We start from the raw sequence: 13,010 nt of genomic DNA, 5'->3' as shown, positions 1-13,010 counted from the left end.
GTGTTGACAGTGTGTTCCCATATTATTCATACATGTGCCCCAAACAGTGTTCAATAAAGTTTTACCCAATGTCACTCTTCTCCCCATTCAGCAGTAGAAAACATCTTATTGCTTTTTTCAAAATGTCTTCGCATAAATAAATATTGAGAAAGGAATTAGAATATCAATTTTTTTTTGTCTTTTTGCCTTTTCTAGGGCCGCGCCGGCGGCATATGGAGGTTCCCAGGCTAGGGGTCCAATCGGAGCTGTAGCTGCCAAGCCTACACCACAGCCACAGCAACTCGGGATCCGAGCCACATCTGCAACCTACACCCCAGCGCAAGGCAATGCCGGATCCTTAACCCACTGAGCAAGGCCAGGGATCGAACCCGCAACCTCATGGTTCCTAGTCAGATTCGTGAACCACTTCGCCACAATGGGAACTCCAGAATATCAATATTTTAAATTTTGTTCTACTCGTTTACTGCTTCTATTTAGTGATGGTTGATATGTTTAGGGTTGATCTATTCTGGTAAGCTATCTTTTGTGAACGCATGATATGAAGATTTGACTTGGGGTGTTTCACTAAGAGAGCTTCTTGTGGAAGCTGTGTGGGCATCAGTGGTGTTCATGCCGGTTGCTAAGATTTTCCAAGCGCCACTAGGGAGGAGCCAAGACCAGCAAAAATGGGGATGTCATGGGGGCCAGGACCTGGCCCGAAGGATGGTTGCCTGGAAGAGCCAAAATTGAGATGGGCCTCAGGGTCAGAACAAGGAGATCAAAGCCAGTCGTTAAGTTGAAAACAATCATAGGGCTAGACGTGGAGGAAAATTCTAGAAGGCTCAGCACTAGGAAGACACCATCTCGAAAACAGAACCAAAGAACGAGGGCTTGGAGACCCAAGAAGTATTCCTGTTGACCACCAGCCATGTCGGAGGAGAAGGGTCAGTCATGGTATGACCCTAGGCAGAAATGATGGCCCGTCATCTGGTTTCAGTCCCTTTGAAACCCCAGAACGAGAAGGTGCCTTTTAGTGTCAGGAATGTACCATGTAACTAGGAAAACATCCAACATAAAATAAGGTAACGTAGAGTTGGTTTCTTCTGGTTCACTTTGAACTTGTACACTAAGCGCATGGGGAGCTATGGAAATGAGGCCAGGATGGAAGCAGCCATTCATTTGTCCCCTTTTTTTCTTTGTATGTTTTAGATTTATCCTTGCCCACAAAGCCAGAAAACTGGCCCGTCTTACCAAAGAAGAAAGGTAAGCGAACATGTGCCTCTTCTTCCTTCCGTCCCTTCTTTCCCATGACCCCGTCTCCCTTTCTTTCCACCTTTTCTTTCTACCTGTCATTTAACTTTTTATTTTTTTGGCCACGCCCACGGCATGTGACAATTCCCAGGGTCAGGGATCAAACCCATACCACAGCAGTGACAACACCAGATCCTTAACCACGAGGCCACCAGGGAACTCCCGAGACCAAAGTTCTTAAGAGCTACCATTTATTGAGCATTTGTTATGTACCAGTCATTGATCTGGGAACTTCCTGTGCTTTATATCAGTGCTTCTCAAACTTAACCACCTGGAAGGTTTGTGAAAACACAGTTGCTGCCAGTACCGTTTCTGCATGATAGCAGGTCTGGGATGGGGTCTGAGAATTTGCCCTTCTAACAAGTTCCTGGGTGATGCTGCTGCTGTGGCTGCTGGTCCTGGGACCACGCTGTTTTACCATCGCTCGTGAAAAAAATCAGGCGCGTTTGCTGATCAGACTAAAAAAGTCCAAGAGCTTAAGTACCCTCAAGACCTCATAGATGTAAGAGGCAGAAGCAGAATTCGAAAATTTTCCCATTCCCCTCTGCCCATTTCCTCTTAGTGGGATGGAGAAAAAGAGGAGGGTGAGCAAAAGTCATGTGTCGTTCCTCCCAGACTCTCCAGGGCTTTAGATATTGACAAGAGGTACACGATGTGTTCTTGAATGAATGAACAAATCGTCCTGTGTCCCCCGTGATGCTGGTCAATGCATCACTTCCTTTTCTTTAATACACAGTGACCTCGTAGATTCAAGATTTCCGAACTGGAGCCAAGTGCCTTGTCTTGAAAAATGAAAACCAAATGTCAAGTGGGAGCAATAGCTCAGAATCTTTTTGAATGACGGAATAATAGGTACCTCTTTCCTGTTTTCTTCCTTCTTCATTTTCATTTTTGTCTTTTTCCCCCTCCTCCTAGGCTGAAGAAACTTTGCGACCTCTATGCAAAAGTTCTGGGTTCAAAAGAAGCTTTGAACGTAAGACTTCCCAACCCTTGCCTAAGGGAGAGAGAGCTTTCTTTGTTGGGGTGGGATTAGCAGGGATAGGCTCCTGCAGGTAGGGCTCTGGAGCTCATGTTTCTCCCCTGAGCCTCTTGGAGGCATCTGCACGACAGAGTTGGTCACCTTATGAGTTGACCCAGAAGATGATGGGCCCTGGCTCTGCTGGTGGCAGCTTAGCAACCCTGCAGCCTTAATGTGTGTGCCCCTTGTCCCTGAGTTCAGAGCTCTTCATGCAGTTCCCGTCGTGGTGCAGTGGTTAACAATCCGACTAGGAACCATGAGGTTTCGAGTTCGATCCCTGGCTCGCTCAGTGGGTGAAGGATCCGGCGTTGCTGTGAGCTGGGGTGTAGGCCGGTGGCTACAGCTCCGATTCGGCCCCCTAGCCTGGGAACCTCCATATGCCACGGGTGCGGCTCAAGAAAAGGCAAAAAGACAAAAAAAAAAAAAAGAAAAAAAAAGAGCTCTTCCTGGAGCAGGGAAGACGCTGATTAGCTCGATGTGAGCCCTGTCAGCTGGTTTTCCTAGACACCTTTGCAGGCAGCCCAAAGAAGCACAGATCTTCAAGTTCCACAGGTAGTTCCCACCAGGGGCTTAAAGGCAGGATGAGACGGGGTAGCGAGGCAGGGCGGCAGGGGCATTTGATGATAGTCCAAGGGCCCAAGAGGCCCGTAACCAGTAGCCATAACCACCTCCCTCATCGATATTTAAAGCCATGAGTCGACGTTCTCGTTACATCCACCAGAGCGCTGGGTTTTTAATGTTTTGACATGGATTGAATCACCTTTTGAAAGCCATTATCAAATCCAGTTATCCATGAAGCATTTGAAGACAGTAGAAAACAAGGTACAAATGAGCAGTTAAAGCATGGAAAAATCTGATGAAAGGGCTAAGAATGTTTAACTTGTTAAGCCTCTTAAATCCAAATCTTGGCAGAGCATGTCATGACCTAGTTGAGCAGCTACATGGCTTCATCTAATCCCCGGAACATTTATCTTGCTCGGCTTTGCAGCGACTTGCCTCCTCCCAGTCAAAATGTGGCTTTTGAATTTGTCATTTTGGGGAGGGGGGCACGCCGCACCCGAGGCGTGAGGAAGTGGCCAGGCCAGTGATTGAACCCAAGCTACAGCAGTGACTGGAGCCACTGCAGTGACAATGCTGAATCCTTAACCTGCTGAGCCACCAGAAACCTCCAGAAAAATATTTTTTTAAAAATCTACAGTTTGAGAAGTTCCCGTCTGGCGCAGTGGTTAACGAATCCGACTAGGGACCATGAGGTCGCGATCCCTGGCCTTGCTCCGTGGGTTAAGGATGCAGTGTTGCCGTGATCTGTGGTGTAGGTCGCAGATGTGGCTCGGATCCCGCGTGGCTGTGGCTGTGGTGTAGACCGGTGGCTACAGCTCTGATTCGACCCCCAGCCTGGGAACCTCCATATGCCGCGGGAGCGGCCCTAGAAAAGGCAAAAAGACAAAAAACAAAAACAAACAAAAAACAAATGGCTATCCCAAGTCCCATCGATGACCGCAGATTTTTGAAACAAAGCATCTTTTCCAAATCTATTTTTACACTACCATTTTTCCCTTGACTTGCCATGTGGATTTTCTCTTTTCAAAATAACGCTTAATGATAACACTTATGTTTAGTTATTTTAATAAAGAGCTTGAACTTTGCAGAATCTCAGCTAATGTTTTGCCTGTTCATGGCAAAAACATATTTTTCAGACCCAGAGTTGCTTACAAGTCCTGCCATCCGCCGACGCGCCTACTTTCCACAAAAACATTAATTTTTCTGTCTAGCTTCTCTTAACAAAGCTCACTTGCACCCAGAACATAAACCTGGTCATTCATTTTTCTCAACAGGCATGGTTTTCTACTTTTTTCCTCCTCCAGCCATCCCAAGTAGGAATAAACCCTTTTGTAAACTTGTCTTAAAACCGCAAGACACTAAAGACTTCTTTAAATTGGTAAGGCCAGTTTAAACATGAAGCTAGACAATTGCGTTTATGAACAATATCTGAGACGTGAATGAGCCAAGTCAGAAAACTTTGATTATTTTTAATTTTATTTTATTTGGCTTTTTTAGGGCCACACCCGAGGCATATGCAAGTTCCCAGGCTAGGGATTGAATCAGAGCTGTAGCTGCCATCCTATGCTACAGCCACAGCAATGCCAGATCCGAGCCATGTCTGCGACCTATTTCACAGCTTCGGCAACACCGGTCCTTAACCCACTGAGCGAGACCAGGGATCGAACCTGCATCCTCATGGATACTAGTTGGGTTCGTTACCACTGAGCCATGATGGGAACTCCCCAGAAAACTTTCTACGTTGGGACTTTTAAGACATTTATTATCAAAAACATTCCCCTGCCCAAAGTCTTATCTCTACAGACCTCAGGATAAGACGACTCGATTTCAAGGCAAATATTGATTCACCCCTGTGAAGCCTCCTGGACTGTGTTTGATTTGTTCTAGACTGGATAGCTTCCTCTGAGTCTCCTTTGAGTTTTTGTCATTCTGTCTTGCAGCCCGTGCACTATGAAGAGAAGAACTGGTGCGAGGAGCAGTACTCGGCGGGCTGCTACACGACCTACTTCCCCCCTGGGATCATGACTCAGTATGGAAGGTAGAGTAACAGTGTGCTCAGTTCTAATGGAAGTTCGCTGAACCTGAGCCCAGAACTCTAAGCAGGTTCCTGTAGTTCTTCTCCCTTGTTTCTTGTAAATGCTGGGGAAGAAATCCCCACGTCTCCAGTTTCCCTTGTATCTTGTGAATCTCACTCAGGCAGTCATTGCAATTCTGCATCGGGGTGGTGCTTGTTACTCTTAATTCCTCTGAAGGAGCAATTCCCATCCATAGCGCCAAAGAAGGTTGCAGCGTGAGAATAGGAATTGAGAGAGAGGGTTCGCTTAGCAGGTCAGAAGTGTCTTTGTGCTTGGCTTAGAGCTCAGTGCAATGTCCGCAAATGGCACAGTGTAAGTGCCAACAGGTATGGCATGATAAACATTATACACGATGAATGGCTGAATTGGATGGCATGTGACCAAGTCGGTTATTGCTTGAACTCCTGGACACTTCTCCTGGTTCTCTGAACCACACTCGGTCTTTTTTTTAATTTATTATAGTTGATTTACTATATTTTGTCAATTTCTGCTGTACAGCACAGTGAGCCAGGCACACATACATTCTTTTTCTCACCTTATCCTCCATCATGTTCCATCACAAGTGATTAGATAGAGTTCCCTGTGCTCGACAGCAGGATCTCATAGCTTATCCACTCCAAGGGCAATAGTTTGCATCCATTAACCCCAAGCTCCCAGTCCGCCCCACTCCCCCTTGCCCCCCTGCAGAACCTCACCTTTAGCAGGTGTATGAGAAAGTACAAGATGGCACGCAGTAGGCAGTAATCAGTATGTTAATGAGCGCATAAGTTATTTTCAACATTTTTATTGAGCTATAATTATCTCATACCCTACAATTCACCCATGCAGTGTGTATGATTCAGTGGCTTTTAGTATTTACAGTGTTGTGCATCCAAGTGTGACTCATTGGTGTTTAGTTTATTGTACTCGATGACAACAAGGTATGAATTAATACTATAGCAGTAATTATTATGATCATTATAGTAATACTAAACCAAGCAATCATTTAATGCCAAGAGCTTGATCTAAACAAAATAGGAGAAATATAATAAGCCAAAAAAAAAAAAAAAAAAGGCTGTTGAGAGTATGCAGCCAAAAAAAAAAAAAAGGGGGTGGCAAATGTCAACAGCTAATCAATCTGTCCTTGAAAACTAGTCAAAGGAGGATTAAAACCTGCTTGTGAGAAAATATCTGATGGTTTTGGTCAGCATTTTCCTGACCCCGAACACATGAAAGAAGCCAGATAAACCCCAGCCTAGCAGCCATTGGTGGTGACACCGATCGCACGTCCTTGAGTCTTTCCCAAGGGCATGTTTCAGGCTTCATATGACTAGCTTCGATTTACAGGGAAGGAACCAAGGCAGAGCGTGATTTAGTGACACAACGCTCAACCTGGGCAAGGACAACTGGCCCGCAGTCCTTCCTGTGACCCTTCAGGTCCATGACCTTTGGGATATACTGCAAGGAGTCTTACCTTCATGGCCCAGGAAGTACACGGCACATGTTCTGCTTCCGGGTGGAAGACAGAGGGCAGTGTTGACAGTACAACTTTAGTAAAAAGAACAAAACACACATTTCTTAAGGATTTTTTACTTTGAGAAATGTGTGTTTATTTCGTAGGCTGCAAAACTGTCACGATGAAGTAGTAAAACCCACAAGGAACTATTTTATTCCTCCAGGCCGCAAGCAATGTACACGGGAATATCCCATAGTGTCTGTTTATTCTCATGACCGAGAAGGAGCAGGAACTTTTCTTCCCTAGCTGTTGGGATTTTTTTTTTCCCTCCAAAGGAAGATTATTTCCACGTGACAAGTGGAGGGACAATATCTTTGCCTCTTTGAAATTAATTCTTGTAGTTTACATTTTTACATTTCAACTGTCAACATGATTAGTCTGCTAAGCCTTTATTCTCTCTTCTAATATTTAATTCTAGGATTTGGCCAGGCCCCCCAGGGGTTTCCAGTTTGGGTTCCCTCTGTTTGAAAACAATGCACAAGTAGTGTGGAAGAAGCACTGTTTAATGAATATGGAGGAAATAAATAATTAACCTTTTTTTTTTTTGGCTGCACCTGCAGCATGCAGAAGTTCCCAGGCCAGGGATGGAACCTGCACCTTATCAGTGACCTGAGCCACATCAGTGACAGTGTCAGGTCCTTAACGGCTAGGCCACCAGGGAACTCCTAAATTTACCTTCTTTTTCCAAAAACCCTTCCTTAATACCTTAGGCTCTCTAGCCCATGCTGGCTGTGGATAATTCCAGATTATGCCATGTATTATTATCAGCATTCTAGTATTCTTTAATTTCTTCTATTTTCTTCCCCTTTTTCTCCTTTCTTAAAAATTTTTCTTTTCTTTTCTTTTTTTCTCTTTATGGACACACCTGCGGCATATGCAAGTTCCCCTGGGCTAGGGGTAGAATCAGAGCTGCTGCTGCTGGCCTCCGCCACAGCCATAGCAATGCCAGATCCAAGCTGCATCTGCGACCTGCACCACAGCTTGCAACAATGCTGGATCCTTAACTCGCTGAGCGTGACCAGGGATTGAACCTGCACCCTCAAGGAGACTATGTCGGGTTCTTAACCCGCTGAGCCACGACGGGAACTCCCCCTTTTATTTCTCGATGGCACCAATAAGAGTAAGTGAAGGAAAAGCCGCCAATTCAAGCCAGCTCGTTTGGTTTTCTGATAAAAGGCCCAGTGGGGTACAGTGTTGGCTAAGATAGAGCCTGGGTGTTAGCTGTGGACACCACATCTATTGTCTGATATAATGGAAACCTGAAATAGGATTAGTAATGACATGTTGATGGTACTTCCCTTACGGTATTTTTGTCATGGTAACAACAGACTGCCCCCGTAGAAGCCAAATGCTGTGGCACTTTTGTCCTTTTGTGTAGCTAAGTGCTCAGTGAATGGTAGTTTTGGAGTCATGGGTATATGCAGAGGTTTGTTACATGTTACTGAGAGAAAAGGTTTTAAAAATCATTGGGTAATCTGCAGATACTGTAAATACCCACACCATTTTAATAAAGCATGTACCGTAAACCAAAAAAAAAAAAAATCATTAGGTAATGGGAGTTCCCATCATGCCTCAGTGGTAGCAAACCGGACTAGCATTCATGAGGACACAGGTTCAATCCCTGGCCTCGCTCGGGGAGTTAAGGATCTGGCGTTGCCGTGAGCTGCAGTGTAGGTTGCAGATGTGGCTTGTATCCCGTGTTGCTGTGGCTGTGGCTGCTGTAGGCTGGTGGCTACAGCTCCGATTGGACCCCTAGCCTGGGAACTCCATGTGCCACGGGTGCGGCCATAAGAAGCAAAAAGAAAAAAAGAAGAAGAAAATCACTGGATCATGCCCCTTAAGAGATGGGGAAGCCAGAGCTCAAGTGAGAGGAAGTGATCTGCCAAGTTCATTGCTGCAATGCCTGGGTGGGAAATTGGGTGCACATGTCTCCTTGCTCAAAGCTCCTGAACTCTAAAAGGAGCTATCTATGCCTGGGCACATATGGTCCTTGACTTGATGTACGCAAAGCAGGTACTTATTTTATCCCCACCGATGTGAGTCTCTTTACCCATAAGCACTTGGTGCAGGAGTGAACTTGGTCTTTTATTCCATTCTGCCTGTGACAAAGATTATGCAAGGAGCGGTTAACGAACCTGACTAGGAACCATGAGGATGTGGGTTCGATCCCTGGCCTGGATCAGTGGGTTAAGGATCCGGCATTGCCATGAGCTATGGGATAGGTCGCAGATGCGGCTCAGATTCTGCGTGGCTGTGGCTGTGGCTGTGGTGTCGGCCGGCAGCCATAGGACCGATTGGACCCCTAGCCTGGGAACCTCCATATGTCGCAGGTGTGGCCCTAAAAGGCCAAAAAAAAAAAAAAAAGAGAGAAGAAGATTATGCATGAACTGGAGGAACTGATGGACATTGTTCCAGAATTGCAGGTGTACTTCCAGACGTTTAGGGTCTGAGGACCCGCCCAGCCTTGGCCTTCACCGCAAGGCTCTCCTCTGGCTCTGAGAACTGACCGTTTCTCCCGCTTCGCTTGCATTTCCAGGGTTCTACGCCAGCCAGTCGGCAGGATTTATTTCGCCGGCACGGAGACTGCCACGCACTGGAGTGGCTACATGGAGGGGGCCGTGGAGGCCGGAGAGAGAGCGGCCCGAGAGGTAGGACCTGGGGTCATGGGCTGTGGGGGAGAAGGCAACGCTTGGGCCTGACCAGCAGGTCTGCGATGTCTCCGATCCTGGAGGCCGATTCCCCGTTAACCTCCAGGCGAAGGACCATGAAACCCTGTTTTAACAGTGGCCTCAGATGAAGTGAGGACCATAATCCAAAAGTAACAGTGAACAGAGAGCTCTGCTCTAGTCCGTGATAATCTAGATGGGGAACGAATCTGAAAAAGAATGGATCTATGTACGTATAGAACTGAATCACCTTGTTGTATGGCAGAAATTATCACAGCATTCTAAACCAACTCTACATCAATAAAACTTAAAAAAAAAAAATTAGGAGTTCCTGTCATGGTGCAGTGGAATCAAATCCGGCTAGGAACCATGAGGTTGTGGGTTCGATCCCTGTCCTCACTCAGTGGGTTAAGGATTCAGCATTGCCGTGAGCTGTGGTGTAGGTCGCAGATATGGCTCAGATCCAGCGTTGCTGTGGCTGTGGTGTAGGCTGGCGGCTGCAGCTCCAATTGGACCCCTAGCCTGGGAACCTCCAAATGCCACGGGAGTGGCCCTAGAAAAGGCAAAAAGACAAAAAAAAAAAAAAAAAAAAAAAGCAGATGAGGAGCAAGATGGTGTCATTTTTGTTAACTCACCAAGCTGCTCTTGCTTTGCAGATCCTGCATGCTATGGGAAAGATCCCAGAAGATGAAATCTGGCAGTCTGAACCAGAGTCCGTGGTGGGTTATGTTTTCTTTTCGTGAATTTAAATCTCTTTCCTCTGAAAACAACTATTTGCAAATTGCACGTGCTTGTCGATAGTCACATACCTTTCCCCAAGTGGTTCAACCCATGAAGGTTTAAAGAGATGCCACGGGTTAGGGCAGAGGTGAGAGCTTTAGAAGAACTTTGATCAATTTGTAGCTGCCACATCCATGGCAGATTATTAGGGAAAAAATTCTTTTTTTGGTCAGACGAGGCATTACTCAGAGAGTTCTAGACATTTGAAGGACTCAGTACATGCCTGCTCAGTAATCTCTAAGCCAGTGATGGGTGGGGGGAAATGAAAGGAAGATATGCCAGCATCCCCTGTCTGGCGGGCAGAGGAGCGGAATGAAACAGAACAGATTTAGATGTAAAATGCATTTGCAGTCTACCTATCATTTTGTAATAAAACCTCGGGAAATTTCCCTCAGAGGAAGGAAGGGACACGTGGAGGACAGAATGAAATGCATGATAGAGGACGAGGGTCCTGAAGGTCCAAGTTGTTCGTCTGGGTCAAGTGCGAAGTCAAAAAGCACAGCCCTGCCGCTGCGAAGTCATTCTCTTCGCGCTTCTGTCAGAGATGGGGCTGCACACTGAGTGGCCCAGAGATTCATTCACTCAGCAAACACTTGCTGTGCACCTGCTCAGCATTATTCGCTGGGATAATGGTACAGCGGTGCTTTCACAGAGCTCAGCATGTGCTGATGACCAAAAAGCACAAGTGTGATGATGATGACAGACTGAGAGTGTAAAAAGAAGGCGTCATGTGTTCCCGCTGTGGACAGTGGGTTAAGAATCTGACTGCAGGAGTTCCCGTTGTGGCTCAGTAGGTTAAGAACCTAACACAGTGTCCGTGAGGATGCAGGTTGGATCCCGAGCCTCGCTCAGTAGGTTAAGGATCCGGCGTTGCCTTGAGCTACAGCGTAGGTCGCAGACATGGCTCAGATCTGGCGTTGCTGTGGCTGTGATGGAGGCTGGCAGTGTCTTGGGTCACTACAGAAGTGCCAATTTTGATCTCCAGCCTGACACTCAGTGGGTTAAAGGATCTGGCATTGGGGCAGCTTTGATGTAGTCGCAGCTGCAGCTTGGATGCTGTCCCTGGCCCAGGAGCTTTCACAAAAAAAAAAAAAAAAAAAAAAAGAGGGGTTCCTCTTAGCTTGGGGATCCCGGAAAGGCTCACGCAGGAAGTGAGGTATAAACTGAGACTCGAAGTTAGCGGTCAGAATTAGTTAGGTAAGGGTCCCAGTGGGGAATGGGGCTGAATGTCCTGAGCAAAGGGAATAGGATGGTTCATGGCCTAGAGGTTGGCAGGAGCGGGTCATGTTCCAAGACCTGGAGGAAATACAGACTTTGTGGAGCAAAGGGCACAAACCCTGTACTGACACCAAGTGTTCTCTGAACCCAGGATGTGCCTGCGAAGCCCATTACCACGACCTTCTTGGAGAGACACTTGCCCTCGGTGCCCGGCCTGCTGAGGCTGATTGGATTGACCGCCATCTTTTCAGCCACTGCTCTCGGCTACCTGGCCCACAAAAGGGGGCTACTCGTGCGGGTCTGAAGGGAGGGCCTCTGTAACCACACCCTCTCACCCTCCTCTCATTCTGTGTGGTGTGTGGGTTTGGGGAAGGAGTTGTAATAACGTTGCATGAAGACCCAAAGAATGTAGACTAAGGTGGGAGCGTGAGATGAGGCCGACTTCCGGTCGCAGGAAGCCCCGTCTCTCATTCTCCATTTTGATTCCCGCGGAGTATCTCTTCCGTCGCTTAGCGCTCTGTCTCTCTCGTTCCCAGGTTTACTGGCCCGCGAATCTTTATAGTCGTTAAACAGGCTTGTTAAAGGTCCTTGCTCTCCTACAATATTCCTTGCCCATGCACAAAAATCTCCTTTTTTCCCACCCCTGTGGCTTTATGCTTACCCTTCCGCTTGGCTGTCGTGTCCACATCTTCCAAGTTCTGTGCATTGGTCCTTAGACTTCTGTGTTGTTACAGTTGCAAGACCTTAGAGACCACCTCGTCCTTTTTTCTATTTTAGAGTTGAGCCAACTGAAGCTGAGGGAGATGGAATGTAATTGCCCAGTGTCCACAATAAGCCGCTGGTACTTGGGGCCCTAGGTCATGGGTCCCTTGCTTTTCCCACCCCCCAGGATGAATTTCCCAATCACTTTCCTCCACTCCCTGCTGTGGTTGTTGGTGGTGTCCCCTTGCGTGGTTTGCTCTGTGCTAAATTGTTTTGGTTTATTCAGATGCGACTCTTTCCCTTTCTATCTCGTGTACTGTGTCTTCAGCTCATTTTAATTTGGGGGGTAGGAGGTTGGGTAAGAATCTTGTCTTTTCTTCCATTTGTGTTCTCCATTGTATCTGGATACAAAGGTTGGTATACATTTGGGTAATTAAAAATAAAGTTGATTGACCGGATGTCTGTTGTCTTTTCTTTTGGGGTAATAACTTGAAGGTTTGGACAGATCAAATCAAGAGCCAGTATTAGGTATATAATTGTGCCTTAAAAGCATTTAGTCAAAATGTCCTTAAAGCTCAAATGGTGCTGCCTTTTGATTGTGTGATTCATCGTGGGTGTGAGCCCTTGCTAAATGGTTTATAATGATATGATAAGGACGCTAAAAGACGGAGCTCCTTGCTTCCCCCCTCCCCAAAGGCTGTCAAAATAATTGACATAGTAATAAGCAAGAGGCTTTAACCATTAAGATAATTATAATATTTTAGTCGACCTTTCATATTCCTTATCAGCGTAAAGCTTTTTACTAGGTACACTCAATTTTAAAACTATAGTTCCACAGTCCATTAAATCCCATTTGAACTCCTTTTTAAATCAGATCATCATTTCAAAGCACTCGTACCTCTCAACTCCCAAGGACAGTTTTTATCAGGATGTATTTTATATCCGTAAATGACCATTCTCACACGCTCCTTTAGAAAATGAAGGTTATTCTTCTTAGCTCAAGTGAAATTTAAGAAATCTCCCAAGATTAATCAGTAATAGTGTAGTTTCCCAATTTTACCGTGACATTTACATTCATGCATTTATAAGAACTTTAGAAACTAAATGAGGACCTTAAAGAACCAAGACTCCTGTAACCATTTTGGTTTGGGGATCTGTCTAGAAATATAATGCATGCTCCCCTCCAAGACATCCCCCCCAATCCC

General features: G+C 46.1%; 1 protein-coding gene across 2 annotated transcripts in view; it reads left to right on the top strand.

Annotated features, from left to right (window-relative positions):
- The window catches only part of MAOB (monoamine oxidase B), a 118,417-nt gene extending 106,159 nt beyond the window's left edge, over positions 1-12,258 (top strand). The window contains 6 exon segments of one of the 2 annotated variants that reach the window (NM_001001864.1): positions 1,189-1,242; positions 2,206-2,263; positions 4,810-4,907; positions 8,976-9,087; positions 9,762-9,824; positions 11,255-12,258. In NM_001001864.1, the coding sequence (NP_001001864.1) occupies positions 1,189-1,242; positions 2,206-2,263; positions 4,810-4,907; positions 8,976-9,087; positions 9,762-9,824; positions 11,255-11,407 (538 nt within the window). In that variant the 3' untranslated portion in view covers positions 11,408-12,258. 2 annotated transcript variants of the gene reach the window in all.

This window comes from Sus scrofa, chromosome X (genome assembly GCF_000003025.6).
Source record: "Sus scrofa isolate TJ Tabasco breed Duroc chromosome X, Sscrofa11.1, whole genome shotgun sequence".
Taxonomy (NCBI): domain Eukaryota; kingdom Metazoa; phylum Chordata; class Mammalia; order Artiodactyla; family Suidae; genus Sus; species Sus scrofa.
Note: the sequence above shows the minus strand (reverse complement) of the source record. Positions and strands in the feature narration are given on the sequence as shown.